The following is a 16,713-nucleotide window of genomic DNA, read 5'->3' as shown; positions in this document are numbered from 1 at the left end:
CAGCAGAAAATAAATAAAATCAAAGACTCAGCGGTCCTGTTGCTCTATTTTCACCTGTATAGCAGGAGTGGGGCAGGCAGAGGTTTGCCCTGGTGCAGGTGTGCCGCAGCGGTCAGTGGAAGTTTGTCTGTGAATTTCCCATTACGTCGTAGCATACTCGGTGCGTACTCGGTACTTGCTTGGAAGTTTAGGGGGTTTTTTGCTGTAAAAAGAAGTTTTCTTCCCACGCAGTGAACAGTGGACGCTAATGTTTTTGTCACTTTTTTGTCACATTTTTACTTTGAGCTTAAGTTTTTAAGCTCAAAGTAAGGTCAGTACTTCCACACTTTAAAAGCTGCACGGGCATACTCTCTCCCGCACTCGATATATGCCACGAACGTCGCACTCGCTTACATCATTGTCATGAGACACTCACAAAAAAAATTACAGTTTTAGTAACGCAGTGTGCTTACCGGAAAGTAACGGTAATCTAATTACCTTTTTTTGCAATAGTAATCCCTTACTTTACTCGTTACTTGAAAAAAGTAATCGGATTACAGTAATGCATTACTGCCCATCTCTGCTCACTACAGATGAATGCAATCTTCAATCTACTGACGTGTTGCGGTGAAAAATTTACAGACTGTACCTTCTCGTTCTCATCACTTGAACTGGTTTGTCTTTGATTTGAGCAAAGACCTCAAAGTTGCACAAAGGCAAACATCAGCTTCTGCATTAAACTGGTCCAAATTGCTATCAGGGATCATCACTGATCAGCTGGTTCTCAGGTATAACCCAGTGGACAATTGTAATAGTGCCAGGATCCATTATTTCAACTTTGGCGTGTTACGCTAGCCGCGTATATATTTTTGACATAATGGCTCAGTGACATTGATATGGTTGATATACAGTATGTCACTGTCACAGTTATCATCAATCGCACTTGTTTCCACATGCATCAGTCTTTCTATCACTTATATTCCCACTTTTCTCCTATTCTTCAAGAACCTGGTGATGTTCCTCAGCCTCGTGGTTGCCTGGGTGATTCCTGATGTTCCCAAAACCATCGTGGAGCAGCTCAAAAGGGAAAAGAAGCTCCTGGTCGATGTCTTTTTACAGGAGGAGAAGGAGAAATTACAACTCATCCAGCGGCTGTTTGCCAAGGATGCCACCCTCCACCCCAGCGGCAACACGCTCCCCCCAGGGCAGGATCTGCCGATCCCGGGTCGCTACAGTACTTTACCATCGGGGCCCACAGCTGGAGAGGACCGAGGAGGAGGAGGGCCAAGGGCAAGATGCAGGGCAGCCAGTTTCAGCCAGTTCAACAGGAATATTGCCTCTTCGCCCATGAAGGAAAACGAGAATTCAAAACACACAGCGGTGTGAGATGAAACACACGTTACGGGGGTGCTTCAGCTGGTTCTATGGATTGTCACTTGGGTGACTCGGTCCATGTATGTCTTTTCTGTGTCTTTTGTGTCCCGGTATGTGTGGCTTACCTTTTGAACATAAATTTTAAATTCACTGATATGTGAGTGGTTGACTCTGCAATGTTCACATTGATTGACTAAATGGGTGTGAGCGTGTGTGTGTATGTATGTGTTGTTCCTACTCTCACTGACTGTTTACCTGACAGAGTTGTCGTTTTTACTTTTTGGTCAAAATAGTGAGGCATACTAGCTTCATAGCGTAGAGAAGCAATAATCATCATGTTAGGTTAAACAACTAAATGTTGCAGGAACCTGGAAGAGACTGGAGATGAAGAGAGGACTATGAACTAATGGGTAGTCTTAATAAGCATTTAACCAACATGATTAAACTGACAGACATTGTGGCTCCTCATTAGGGCTGTCAATAGTTTCCTGCTTTATGTGCTTATGCTATTCATGTATTTTTGTTTACAGAATTTGTAGCAGTTGAAAAATACCACATTTTCTGTACTCTTCTCTTTAGAATTCAGGAATACACTTTGAACCCCTTTTTTCAGAATTCACTAAAATTGCCACTAAAGATTGAGCTGCTGGTCATTGTTTCTCTTTACCTTACCCTGAGTTTGAAATGATGGAAAAATGCTAATGTGACAAACCATGTTTATGGCACTCATTTCAGTTGAAGCTGTCGTGACAACTTTCAGCTGACTGTTGAATGACTTTAATAACTTGTGAATGCAAAGGAAAAGCCATCTCTTTTATAGACTGAGTCAGGTGAAAATGATCACACTGTGTCTTATTGACAGCGAAACAAAAGGCATTAGCTGTCCTTTATTATGAAACACCTGACAGTGTACCTTGACATTCCTTCAGGTAAGTAATCAATCTGAGCCCGTTCTGCTTAAACAGAAGACCTTAACATGGACTCAACATGCCCATTTAGTGGAAATCTGCATCTTCACACACACACAGATTTCTTTGATTGCGGTTAAATCACGTTTTGTTTTTTTTTATTAGCTTGTTAGCTAGCCAATATGTAAAATGTTAACCCTAAGGTTCCCGTATTATGAAGGCAGTTCCATTCTCAATGAGTTACATGCAATGGGAACTTATTTTGTAATTTATGCAGCAGACCTAATTTGCTGCGGCGCAGATTATACTCTATATTAAATATGAACACGTAAGAAATCACTGCCTGCTGACCAATCAGTTCTCTGGAAAATAATACCTGACTTTGGCAGGGAATTGTTTTACAAAAGTTACTCCTTTGAAAACGGGGCGCCCATTTGTCTTTGTAGACCTAATATCAAATTGGCGCGTACCCTTGAATTCTGTTTTTATATTTATTCTATTTACTCATTCAAATAGCAACATGACTGCAACTGAAATAATGAAAACTGAAATTTTACTTTCAGACCAATAGAGCGGTGATATTGGTAAGCCTGTTAACTTAGCCCATACAATCAGCATTTCTGCTAGCTTTCCTTATTGACTTTAAATATGCCCAATTTGATTAACATGAAAGGTATTCACAGATTTTACTGACCAAAGCAATTCAAGAAGAGACACATTTATACAGCGCTTTCCCCCTCTCACAGTCATCCTCTCACTATTGTATTATTCTAATATGATAGTTATGTCTTCCAGATGCTCTACTGCAGTAGAATTTTCCATGTTTGTGATTGGTCAGATGATGCCAGCACAAACCCTTTCATGTGAATGTGCTCTTAGCCAGATTGATGAACCCTGGGTTAAAATATCCTGACATCCTAGGTACATCAAACTTGCTTTGTAGTAAAGACCCCAGGTCTGTTGGTGTATAGTTAAATGACATACAGATTAAAAGAGCTTTTGCATGTTATTCAAAAATTAAATTCTAAGAAATATAAGCTGTGATCATATTGTAGCTAATGTACATGCAATGGCATAAAACAGCTTCTCAGTAGGCAGTTCCTTTGCAGTCATTGATCGTCTCTTGGAAGTCAATGTTCATCGATGTACCTACTGAAACAGTCCATAGCTATGTAGCCTACAAATGTTAATTTAACAGATGGTCTCCAAATAAGCCCGCTTGTTGATGGTGTAGAATTTGTGATTTTAGAAAATTTGTCCCTTTATAACATCCAGTGTCTTGCAAGACCTTAAGCTATTAAGCTACTTTCTTTTATTCAGACAATGTTAATGTGATGTGCATATCATACTGGAGTAAATAAGTTCCCATCATGAAGTAGCGCTCACTCATAACCAAATCTGAGAAGGTTGAATTTGCAAAGAGGTGTTAAAATTAAATGGACAAAGCTACACTGAACACAACATTTTTAAACATCACACATCCATATCAGCATTATTGCTATCTGATATTCCAACAGTTAATACTGTTGTCAGCAAACAATTTGAATGTGCAAAGAATGCAGCTGAGATTAGTTTTTATTTGGTTTCTTCATGTTTAGCTTTTAGGACCCTAATGGATGAGAAGCCAGCTGTTATCCAATAAAAGCAAGTGTCAGTGAGAGAGACTGGTTACGTGACAGACCTACAAAAGTCATGTGCTCTATAGATGAAAAATGTAAAGGCTATGGTTAGTGGGGTTTTTTGTTTGTTTGTTTTTTTTAATTTTCTTTTTTTAAAGGGTGAATGCATCATGTACTGTAGTCTGAATACTTTCAGTATTGATGAATCCCCGCAAGACTGCATCTTCTTTTTAAATTCTTGAATTGATGAAGCTTATTAGCTTAGCTTGGTAACTTATTTCAACACCTATGAAATTCAGCTCCTGTACACTTGGTGCTGTGTTCATCCTACATTACAGAAGGTCTGTCATGAGGTATGTTAAATATCTATTTTGTCACAGTAATTGTGATCAGTCTGTGTTTCATAACATGAAATAGACATGGTATTTGCAGTAGGAGTAGACCCGCAAGCTACTATAAACTATTTGTAGGTGTCACAAGATATTAGACTGCTCAATTAACCAAAACTGCTTCAATTCATGCCCTCTTGGAAAAAAATACAGAGGGAAAGTGTTGTTAATTTTAATCTTCACAGATTTAATAGTGTGGAAGAATCACTCCTGCTGCTAATGTGTATTGCTGGCCAACTGCATATTGTATACTTTTCAAGGATGTGTGATGGGACAGTGAATCTTCACTGGAATGAAAGGGTACTTTCTTGACACTCAATATCTAGTTCTTGTAATAATGTTAATATGCCGACATGCTGTAAACCTTCAGTGCTGTTTCAGAGGCCTTGTAACTGCTCTTTACTTTGCATTTGTCACATCATCTGCCCATCTAATACTCAGTGACAGACTGTTAACTTTATTTGTATCGACTTTAGGAAGTTGTAATTAAGATCTATTTGTTAAACGACTTTCTGTTGTTCAAAAAATGTTGGTCCTAGTTTAAGATGGTGTACAAAATCCTAAATACAGAATTGTTAGATGGATTGGTTCTTCACATTGTGTGATGTGTACTTTTATCCCATAGTTCTGTTTATTTATTGGTCTTTTTTTGGACCAGGTAGTCTTAGTGTGATTACTTGGTCAAAAGAAAAATACAACATGACGAATATATGAGGCTGTTAGAGCATGGCATTATCAGTAATGTCTGCTGGTAAATCCACATGAACAGACACTGGATTTTATTGACCAGTAAAAATCTGATGCATCAAAACTGCAACCGATGAAGAGAATAATCCTCATAAGGGAGTCTCTTCGTGCCTATGTCCAGTGAAATAAAAGATGGTTTGCTTCAAAGTACGTCTCATCCTGCCAAACACTGTCATAAAATCTGACGTCTCTTTGGACTCCAGCAAAGGTTGTATTTCTACATTAAATTTATGAAACACACCTTTTTTGGATTGCTTATACTACCCTGTATATGTCCATGAACACCTTGATACAAAAGTTGTAGCAACTGTTGTTTTAGGGTTGTTTCTGATTATTCCTGCCACCTGGTGGACAAAAGAGGCCCCGATACAGCTTTAAAAGTCTATCTTGTATTTTGACCATTGGTTTATGGTGATTTTATGCAAATGCAAATTGCTGCAGAGAATTTTCCAGTGATGTAATACGTTAAATCTTACTGAGTGAAGTCACTGCTTTGCTGAATCGAAATATGAATTAATGGTTGAGTAGATGCAAAAATAAATACTGCACATTAGTAGCATCTGAGCTTTAACCAGATAAACAGTACTGTTTATCTGGTTAAAGCTCAGATGCTACTAAACAGTACTGTTTTGTAATTCAGTTTAATATAGCAGCCAACCAAAACCTGTAAAACGCAGTCTTTGCGATCAAAATTCATACATTATATCCAAAAAGAGGTGAAATAAACCTCATAGGTATATCTAAAAAATTTACATCATGCATGAAATTAGTACTGATTTCTACCCACATGTTTTTCTACATTCAAATATTTTTTACAAGGGAACTTTGACAACTTTTTTGCCAGCTTTAGTTGATAGCAGTTGATATCAACTTAAGTTGATATAAGATGTCCTCATGAAGATGTGGATTCGTATTAGTTTGTGTGACTTAAAGTTTGTTGCTAACTGATAATTGAATATCTGAATGGACAGCCAAGATACTTTCTACAACATAACTGTAAGAGAAAAGAGATGATGTGACACTTTGTAATATTTTTACTCCCTGACAGTATCCAGCTGCAAGTGTGAGCAAGTTGCTGCTGCTCTTCCTTCTATCACTGGACATGAGGTTACTGTTCATACTTTATCTGCAACAGCTGCTCATTCTATAGAGTCATTTCAACTTGTGATGCATCTGTGAAAGATGCGTTGTCTTCAACAGCCATCACAACAGTCATTCCATGTCCACACAGTTTCATCCATTTAAATCAAAAAATCCTAATCATAGCAAACAAAAAACAATCATTGCTAGTTGTGTCATCCAAAGTCTGAAATTTTAGTCATAGATTTGTCTTGGCAGTGCTCTTTGGGAGAGGCAGTCAATCTCTGTTTTTCTTTCTAAATGCTGTGACACGAACGGGTGCCTAACCGCGCAGCTGCAGCTGACGGTGCACAGACTCTTACCATAGTCACAACAAGCAGTGCATGATACTGTATCATACAACAGCTCTACTCCATTGGTTAGGTGAAATGCAAATGGTATTGCAATGCAAGGTAAATATATTGTTCTTATATTTTTAAGAATTTATGTACAAAGATGGTTCGCAATGTTAGAGTGACACTATCCGAGGCTAATGGGTTTTGCCTCTCCCTGTGTGATGGGCTGTTGTCACAACAAACAAAGTGGAAAGTAATCAGATGACAGCTGTGTGAACCAATGTTGACAGACAGTACTCGGATGCAGAAAATGAAAGGTTATATGCAGGCTGTTCTCAGGTGTGTAGATGCCAGCCTGCAGAGATGGAAGGCTACTGGTGCTAGCACTACTAATGTTAGCCACACATGTATACGGTGCAAGGTTCCATGCATTTCAGTGTCATTTAAAGCTTATTAACCAAGACTTTGACAGTCCCATATATCTTGTATATACACCCCTAGTATTTGTATTGCCAATGTTTATTACAAATATCATTAACTGGATTTGATTTTTCTCATGATTAATCAACTACAAATTAGTCGCCAACAACATTCGTAGTAGTCACTCTAAAAATAAGAAACTACACCTGTAGATGATATTTAACAAAATGTGTAAATATGTTAGATTATGGCCTCATCAATAAGGATTATGATTTGAATACTTCTTTAAAATAAAAATTTTCAGTCTGATGCTAGTGCAAGGTAAGAGCACACAGAATGTACTACAGTAAAGTAGTAATGTACTACAGTACTGTTTTTGCAAGCAATGTTAAATTTGACCATCAGCTAATGCTTAATTTGGAAAATCAATTTGTTTACTGAAGAAGCTTTGAAAAAAAAGTTGTCTCTTTTGTGTAAGATATTTTAAGTGTTGTCAGAATACTGATCAGATACAATAATACACATGTTTAACTGACTTATTAATTACAATATGTTGTTATTTGCATTGAGTAACTGACTATATAATAATCTGGCCCAACCCTGCAAACATGATTGCAACACAAGGCACAGAAATCAGACATCAACACCAAGTAATATGTACTACTGTTTGTGGCATTGCGCTTTCAAGTGTGTTGCAATGAAACACTATGAAAACATAGTTTTCCTTTTTTTATAGTGTGAGGCCAAATAGCTATGTTGTTGTTGGATGCCTAAGGAAAGCTAAACTTCACCACAGAAAATGAGCTTGTCATTACATCAGATGACTGATGCTGGAAATGAACATGCATGAGCACAAGTCTAGCAACCTCTTTTCTCTGCCAACTTGTCCCTAAAGCCAAAATGTGTGCCCTACCATGTGCTGTGCGACCAGTCCACAGGACACACAAGAGCTAAACTAAGTCAACCTTCGTTCACCATTTGTCAGCTGGTTGAAACAGAAGGGAGCAACAACTCACAGAAATATGTGAATTATTCATGACCTCTTAATAATTAATCATGTGGTGGTAAGTGATGTGTTAAAATTACATAGCTACAACAAAGAAACAATGCCACTGGATGGTTAATTGGTAGCTGTGTTCTTGTGGGAACATAGTTTCCCTTGTGCTTAGAAACTGACAAAAACAGTCTGGCTTAAAGCGGTAGTTACTTATTGACTTTGGAGCCGGGTTCAACTCCCTCGTTGGACCATTACTTTAAAACACGAGGTTTTTATGTTTATTTTCAGCTATTGTGTGGTTAGGTGTACACCTAAAATGCTGGCTTCCAGCGGCATTCTGTTTTATAAATCTACAAGCAAAAACGGCCATATCTTCTTGTGTAAGCGTGCAGTTAATTTTGCTTTGGTTGCTAAGCAGAAAGACAATTAGCAACGCTAACTAGCACAGTTTTGGTTATGTTTAGGTTAAAGAATCTTTCTGTTTTTTGGGTTTTTTTTCAGTTTTACTTCCTCTTCCCATTTGATTACCAAATGTTTCTAATTAGCCATTTCAGCTTAGTATAGGCAGTCAGCATCTCCTGCAAGTTTCCAGGTTGTCTTTGTGCTTCATGAGCACAAAGAAATGACATTTCTTTGTTTCTTTATTGGATTCATTGTGTACGTGTTTTTTTCCTGTTCACATTTAGTTTCCAGATTCAGTATTCTCCATGTATGGACTTACCCCAGAAATACACTGGACATGACTGTGATTGCTCCCAATTAAGACAGTGCTTGGATGTCTTCCAGTGTGTTCAGTCCCAGCATTGGCTTTCCACTCCATGTTGTTCAAAATAGGTCTATTTTTATGGGAACTACATTATGCTGTACAGGAAAGAGGAAAAAGGCAGTTAGACACAGAAATCGGTGTCTGCTTAAATACTGGGTTGTTGTGAGAGACTCCACTCCTTTCTGGGATACTTTGAACATCAGCAGGTATTAATACAAATGTCTGATTTAAAAAATCTTCAGTCTGTGACCTCCCTAGTACAAAGCCAGAGGGAAGTAACGGTATGTGGTCAATTTTACAGAAAGGTAAGGACGTACACCGGGTGATGCACACACAAACAAAAAACATCTGCTTCCACTATTTAGGAATTGAAGATAAACTGGATCAGTTAAAAACAGACTTGCTGTCTGCAATCTACATGGACGTGTTTCTGCACTCCCTCCTGGTTGAACAATTGGAAAATTTTATTACTGCTATATTTAAATAAATAGCTACTATACTCCAAATATTATTTACTATTAGTTGACAACAACAAGTGGAGGATTTATATTACTGCTGCCAATATTTAAGGTTGAATTTGAATTATAGATGATGTATTTGAATTTCAGGAGTAGGACCACATCTCCATAGATACCTGTTCCAGTCTGGTGTTCTTGTTTACGTTCTTGTTTACATGCCCCACCCTCCCTGCAATTTCCAATTCATTTACTTTGCATTACTACATGGGGATCTGCCTGGCTCGAGAGCTGCAGCCAGTCCCCTGAGGCATTCCCCGAACCGCAGCCTCAATTCATGCTCAAGCCATCTGCCATTATCCACTAGAAATGCTGTCAAATCTAAATGAGGATGTGGTCCCACATAGTGTAATACTTTATATTCTGTTTAATTACCATCATCATATTCTATAAATCAGATGTTTGTAGTGGCTGTCCTGTGTGGACCACCTATCCATTAAATTAAAAAAAAACAAAAAAAACTAAAAGCTCAAACACAGGTCTGCTTCTTTATTTGAAAATAAAGTAATATTAAAATTTGTTATCAAAAAGAAAATCAGCTGAATTAAAAAGCTCGAGCAGGGTGTAATATGGTTATTGGTCCATACCAATGAAAAATGAATGTAGAGTGCTGGAAAAGTAGCTGGTTAAACATATTAGATTGAGACAATCGCGTAGATGCTAACCTGAAAGTGCTGTGAGCCTTCATCTTGCCTGTTTCATTAGACTAGATATGGTCAGCTTGCCCAGTTCCACTCATTTCAACAAGGGATGGCCACACCCATACAAGGAAAGAGACAGACAGCTACAGTTTCCTATGAGCACCTAACAAGCCCAACTTTCAGTGGCAGTAGCTGACTGTCTCACAAGATGGCAGTAACATATGGATTGATGGAAAAAGGTGAGAAGCTTTATGACAGCAACGTCCAAGATGAAAGTTGAGAGACATTGTTTTACTTTGGTATGTTCATTTATATCTATTTTTAGATTTGACAAGGCCTTGTCCTGACAAAACACCACTGGGTGATTGTCCATGAATTCACTGAGGCAATGGCTGTCCTGTTGGCTTCCCGCTCTACCCAGACAGCTCTCTTTGCCTAAGCCAAAGACGGTATTTCCAATGGTGAGAACAGAATCTAGTGTGGACTATCTCCTGCTGAGTGCAGTGGGTTGCTTATTCATCTGTGAAAGTAGCTTAAGTTAATTTAGAGAGAGAGAAAAAGGAGATAGCAAATAACCTTGTGGCTTTCTGTGGGCCAGATGCAGAATGTAGCAAAAACAGGTGGTTGTTCAAATATTTGTGTAAAACTAGGCTGAAGGACGTGCGCACACTTCTGTAGACATGGCCAAAATCTATAGAATCGGTCACAACTGTGTCTAATCACAATCCGCTTACATGATCGTGACACTGAGATTAAAATCAACACCAGCTGCCGAGTTGTGGGTGGTGGCAAACACATTCCTACAAACCGACATCCTGAGTGTGGCATTATGGGATTCACATTCCTCACATGGGCTAGGGTAAGGTTTAGTTGTTGCTAAAAATGTGTTTTCTGGTCTGTCAAGCAAACTTTTGCCTGACTTTTGTAAGTGGGCTGAGCGATCCAAAATTTGGTTATCTGCTCTCTAAAAGAGAGAAAATCACAGTTGCAGGCTAATGATGATGTAATGACACCGGAAATGTTCAAATTTCCTGTTAACTCAGCTAAAGCCGGATATGCAACGGATTTTTAACCTTATGTATTTGTCAGTCTGGTTTGACGGTCTGATCTCCTGAGTATATGTGTGCTTTCAGGGAGGATTACATTGGCCACAGGCTTAACAGGCAACGTATATTAAAGCCTGTAGCTGGGTCATTTGAAAAAAAGAAAAAAAAAACCCCAAAACAAACGAAAAAACCCTGCTCTTGGGGACCAGAGGCACATAAATATTTGGATTTATTGACTTAGTTTTAGCATGACACACAGTCTGAGCATAAGCTGATAGCTGACCACAAAATCATACGAACCTGTTGCACACTCTCTGTCTTCATGATCGAAGGGTGTAAATGAGGTAAGGATATGCAAAGACACAGAGCTGAATAAATGCAAGTCTGGTTTGAGGCTATTTGATTGCAGAATATTGCATGAATAATGTCATGTAACATAATGAAAACCTTAAAGTGAAAATGTAAATATAAGAGAAGGTTACCAAATGTTTTGGTCTGTTAAGCTCTACAAAGAAAAGAAAGATCAGCAGACAAAGAGTCAGAGAGAAATAAAAACGTAAATCCTCCTTTGTTTAATAAAGGATGTCTGGCTTGTCTGCTAAGCATTTGCTGCGATAATATTTAATTCATACTACAAATTGATTTATATTCTAAGCATGTGACATTTAGTTGCTCTTGTGGCGATTGCGTCGTTAGTCTGCAAACACCATAAATTAATGATGCATATCAGACCTTCGCAATGTGAAACATGTGAAATTAGACAGTTCTCACCTAAAGCTTTTTTTGTGCGCATGCGCCAACCAGCGTGCAGCCTGTTACAGTTGCTCCTGCTTTTTCTCTTAGTTTAGCTCTGTTTTCTTCTGTCTTTGTTAATGGTTATTTATAATGGAGCACTGTAACGAAAAAGAATTTCCCCTAGGGATCAATAAAGTATTCTGATTCTGATTAAAAGTGATCCACCAGGCACTAAAAGTAGATGACTCTAGATGACATGCACATGGTGTGCGTTTCATCAATTGTGTTTCATAAAAGTGTGTGTGTGTGTGTGTGTCAGTCACCTGCCTCAGGCTAATTCCTGACCTGCCCAGATTTGTCTCAAGTCTCCAATAGTGTTCACGCTTCTGCTTATGGTTCTCTGCACACACAGTTTGAGAACTAAATGTTTAACTAGCTCATCCTCCTTTATTACATTTCTATCATGAATTCTATTTGTAGGAGGAAAAAAAAAACCTTCATAGTCATAATACCGTTTACTTTTCTGAAAAGTGCTCCTTTTGTCTCTAGGTGTGTCTCTTTAGATGACAAAACTGTATTTCCTCCCATGATGCATCAGCTAGGTGCAGTTAACTTGTCTTGTTTTGGGTGTAATAACATGTTCTGCAAACTGTGGCATGTAACAGAGTTTCGCTGTCAGACTTATGTTGGTCACACAAATCTTACACTGAATAATTGCAAGACTTATAGCCAATCCTTTAAAAAAAAAAAAAGGTTCATTTAAACAGGCCTCTGGAGCCTGTTCCAGCTGTCGTGGACAATGCTGTGTCGCACACACTTTTAGTGATAGAAATCAATATTTCCAAGGAGTCTTACAAACTTTTTTGTGGACTATGCAAAAGAAGTGCAAGACAACACAACACTACAGGTTAGTTTTCAACCACTGCTGTTCTCTGCATTAATATTAGCGTAACGGGAAAGGCTGTCTTAAGAGCTTGTAAAGAAGGCAGCTAGATTTTTTTTTTTATAGGCATGTGAAGATGTTTCACCTGTCATCTGAGAGGCTTCTTGAGCTCTAAATACAAAAGGTGGAGACTCACAGTTTTATCCCTGTGTGTGTGTTTTCCCCCTGAGGGTCATTGACCTACTATTGAGCCAAAGTGTGAAAACATTGGGTGGGCTGGGGGGATTGTTAGAATCACCATTGGGGTTAAGGGTGAAACCACTGTGAGACCTTGTCCCACCCCATCATGTGACCGGTGGAAGGCACCCGAGGCAGTGAGTGGGGGTTGAAGCACCTGGTAATGCATCTCAAGACTCCACTGTAGGTGGTGGACAGCTGGTGTTGCCATGGTCGTTCACAGTGAACGATGTCCTCTTTTACCTCCCCTTTAAACCACCTCAGTCTAGAATGTGAACATTGGAATCATTGAAAGAGTGTGCTTTTCTTCTTCAAGTGAAGGTTTATGTTCTACAAGGTTCGAGGTCTGAACATATCAAACACTGTGCTGTGTAACTTGTGTTTGGGAGCTTGTCCTTGAGTTGAACCAGTTTTTGTTTAAGAGTGTTGCTGAGTCTAAAGTGCACCTTGGCCTATGTGACGACATGATCAATGCTAGTCCAACTACCCCGAGGACCACGTCTAAAGGGGACAACACCCACTAAGAGAACAGAATCAACTTTCTGGGAATTTCCTACCTAGATGATTGAGTATGCATCAAGACAACCCCCACTAGGGGTTAAATACCTGGGACTCTCCACCATTTGCTTTTAGAACCAAAGAGGCCTCTTGGATGAAAGGTAAAAATGTCTTCAGAAAATTTAAAGAAGTCCAATTGCTTTCTTTTCTTAAGCACTCAAGACTACCGTGACCTGGATAACTGACCCTACACAGACAATAAAAAAGGTCCTACATGCTAATGTGATTTTGCAATTCTCCAGAAGGATATTTGAGAACTGAGAAGTCCATTTTGCTGGATATTTGGGAGAGGAATGTTGTATTCTTGTGGACTCATGCACCTCTATACAATCAGAGATGCAGGCTTTTGAAGTGAGAGCTGATAACCTCTTAACCTGTCTTTAGTTCAAAGGATGTGGGGTCCATGTTTTCCAAAAAGAATTTCGATTCCTAAGACAAGGAATTTTCTCATTTTTCAACTTAGCCTCAGGGTAGGAGTTGTTGTTGTTGAGCTGTTTTAGAACACTGGTCAATTAAAGTGGCATCATCCTAAATTTATGCCTTAATAGGATCCAAATGTATGTTTGTTTGTTTTTTTTAATTCATCCAGTGAAATGAAATGAAAAGGGAAACCTGAATGGTAACAAAAACTTTTTTTTTTCACGCCAGTATGGTGGTGTGGTGGTTAGCACTGTTGCCTTACAGTAAGAAGGTCCTGCACGTGTTACTCTCCAGGTAGCCCAGCTTCCTTACACGGCCCAGAGCTATGGAGTTAGTGGGTTAAGTTACTTGCCGTTTCTGAATTGTCCACAAAACATATTAAGGATTGTACATTAACATAAAACTGTTGTCGGAACCACACTGAACTTCACCACAGAAACATGCACACACACGAAGAGAGAGAGTATGCATAGTATGAGAACAGGACAAATCAACAACTGACAATGACTAATTAATATTAAAATCTGTAAAATAATGTATTGTTCGGAGTTTAGCCTGTTACTGTTACTATTTTTACCATTTCTTCTTGGAGCAACTGTAACCCACATAATTTCCTTAGGGATTAATAAAGTATTCTGATTCTGATTGTTTCAGGATGACCTGCCATTATCCAATGACACATCTGCTTACCTGCATCTTTTGCTCGTTTCTCCTCTCTTCTCTTCTTCTTCTAAACTGAGCACCTGATGGATTTGAACTTTTCTTGTCCATCTTCCAGTGGTTATAATTTTGCACTCCAGTATGAACACCCATCCCCCAACCCGAGAATCACCACAACATAACCTAAAAGACCTACACCTTAGTTCACAGATTCACTTTGTCTAGGGTTTATTTCTGGGATTACACGTAACCCAGGATTCAGATCATGAATAAATAATGGGCTTGGATTTACATCATTATGAATGAAATGTGCTATTTGGCAGCAGCCGGCCCCCCTCACCTTTCGACGGGTTGTGTGTGAGACTTTAAATCATCAAACTGTAAATTATAAATTTTAAACTGTTATTGATCCCTTTACCCCTGGTCCTAAAGTGTATGTTTATTTTCTTACTCTTCTTATATTTATTGTTTGTTTGTTTAACTGCACTGCTGTAACTGGAGCCTCGTCGTCTCCTCTCTCTATATACTGGACTGTATGTAGCAGAGATGACAATAAAGTTTTACTTTGACTTCGGCAGCAAGCAGGCGCACCGAGGGCTCTCGCGCTCACTTTTCGCGTATTGAATTTTGAAAAAACATCGGTGCAAATTATAAGTCTGTATCATAATGTCTGGTGTTTTCGTGTTTGTTGTTTTGTTTTTATTTTGTGAGTTGGTTATCCGGTCGTTAAGTGATGACGTGACGAATCCTACTTTCGGGCCTAAAGTAGTCTGCGTTTAATATGGCTTTTGTGTTGTTAACATGTTTAATGTTTTGTATTTTCTTCTATTTAATCTCAAAAAGCTCAGTGAAAACAGTCAGTGATCACTGTTGACCTCCCTCTGCTTTTATTACCGCTAATCATTTATTTAAGCTCAGTTTTTAAAACCTTAGGATTTAACTACAGCCCAGCCCATGCAGCAGTATATGAATGACTAACCTCGTATTGTGGATGGATTATCTCAGTTGCTCTCCTGGCTGAAGTTTGGTCCTTTTACAGCATCCTGCCATGCGATTGCATTTGTTCCTGACCACCGAGAACACTCATGTTAACTTTTATCGAGTGGAAAAAAAGTTAGCTTGTTTTTATTATGCTAACATAGCTGTGTCGCTAGCAGTCACGTAGCACATCATTATATACCAGTTAGCCAAACTTCAGTAACCCTACAAACGTCACTGCTGTTTAGTTTTCTGTCTTCATTTACGACCATGGCTCAGGGGGTTGGGAATCGCATCTGTAACCGGAAGGTCGCCGGTTCGATCCCTGGGCTCTCTGTCCTGGTCGTTGTGTCCTTGGGCAAGACACTTTACCCTACTTGCCTACCGGTGTTGGCCAGAGGGGCCGATGGCGCGATATGGCAGCCTCGCTTCTGTCAGTCTGCCCCAGGGCAGCTGTGGCTACAACTGTAGCTTGCCTCCACCAGTGTATGAATGTGAGAGTGAATGAATAGTGGTATTGTAAAGCGCTTTGGGTGCCTTGAAAAGCGCTATATAAATCCATTATTATTATTATTATTCATTTATGTTGGAAATGATAACAGAGCTGTACGTTTTAATTTGTTTCCAAAACCCCGCAGTCAGGACATGCTATATACTGGATGTTAAACTCAATTGTTACACCTGGTAGAGCAGAACGCTGATCATTTTATTAAAGATGAAAGACTTTAGACAGTTTTTCAACTCTCAGTAATGCCATAGTGATCGTTTGATATATGGACCTGCAGCGGAGTTTAGGCCCAGACACGGCTAGTGACGTCAGACCTAACGACCGGATTAGATGCCGCTCCAGCCAGCCAGAGACTCCCCCGCCGCCCCGCCCTCTCCTTCCTGTGCCGCAAGCAGCAGGCGAACCTCGCAAACGGAGGTCACCCTTACTCCCAGCAAATGGGCGATAGAAAACCGATCGGTGCCTATGCCATTCCCAGTATGCGCTGGCATGACGTCAGGGCAGCATGAATACGAGCAATTTTTTTTTTTTTTTTTTTTTTGCAGATGCCCATGATGCCGCCCCCCACCACGATGCCGCCCCGGGCAACCGCCCGTGTCGCCCTTATCAAAAACCGCTACTGGGTGTGAATGGTCGTCCCTCAGTGTTAGCCCTGTAGCAGGCTGGTGATCTGATAAGGATAAGTGGAAGAGGATGGATGTTGGTTTGTTTTTTTTGAGCTGGCTGTGAACATCCTTTTAGGTTGAATTTTAACATGTGGGGTTTTATAACGAAATTTTGCAATTCACTTTTGAAATCAGCCTCAAGTGGCCACGCTGGGAACTGCAGTTTTTGGCCTTTGCATGTTGGCTTCATTTTTCAGCCCTGCAGGTCGCTTCTTGGGTTACAGAAGACTGTTTCACTGGTTTGCAGAAACAT

General features: G+C 39.4%; 1 protein-coding gene across 1 annotated transcript in view; it reads left to right on the top strand.

The window, feature by feature from the left end:
* The window catches only part of ano2b (anoctamin 2b), a 57,600-nt gene extending 56,235 nt beyond the window's left edge, over window positions 1–1,365 (top strand). The window contains exon 25 of the mRNA XM_085376635.1: window positions 985–1,365. Within this exon, the coding sequence (XP_085232761.1) occupies window positions 985–1,365 (381 nt within the window). The remainder of the gene's footprint in view (window positions 1–984) is intronic.
* The last annotated feature ends 15,348 nt before the right edge of the window (window positions 1,366–16,713 follow it).

Source organism: Diplotaxodon limnothrissa, linkage group LG17 (genome assembly GCF_057381915.1).
Source record: "Diplotaxodon limnothrissa isolate DT_005_m linkage group LG17, D_limnothrissa_male_GT1.1, whole genome shotgun sequence".
Taxonomy (NCBI): Eukaryota; Metazoa; Chordata; class Actinopteri; order Cichliformes; family Cichlidae; genus Diplotaxodon; species Diplotaxodon limnothrissa.
This window is presented reverse-complemented; position numbering and strand designations above follow the sequence as displayed.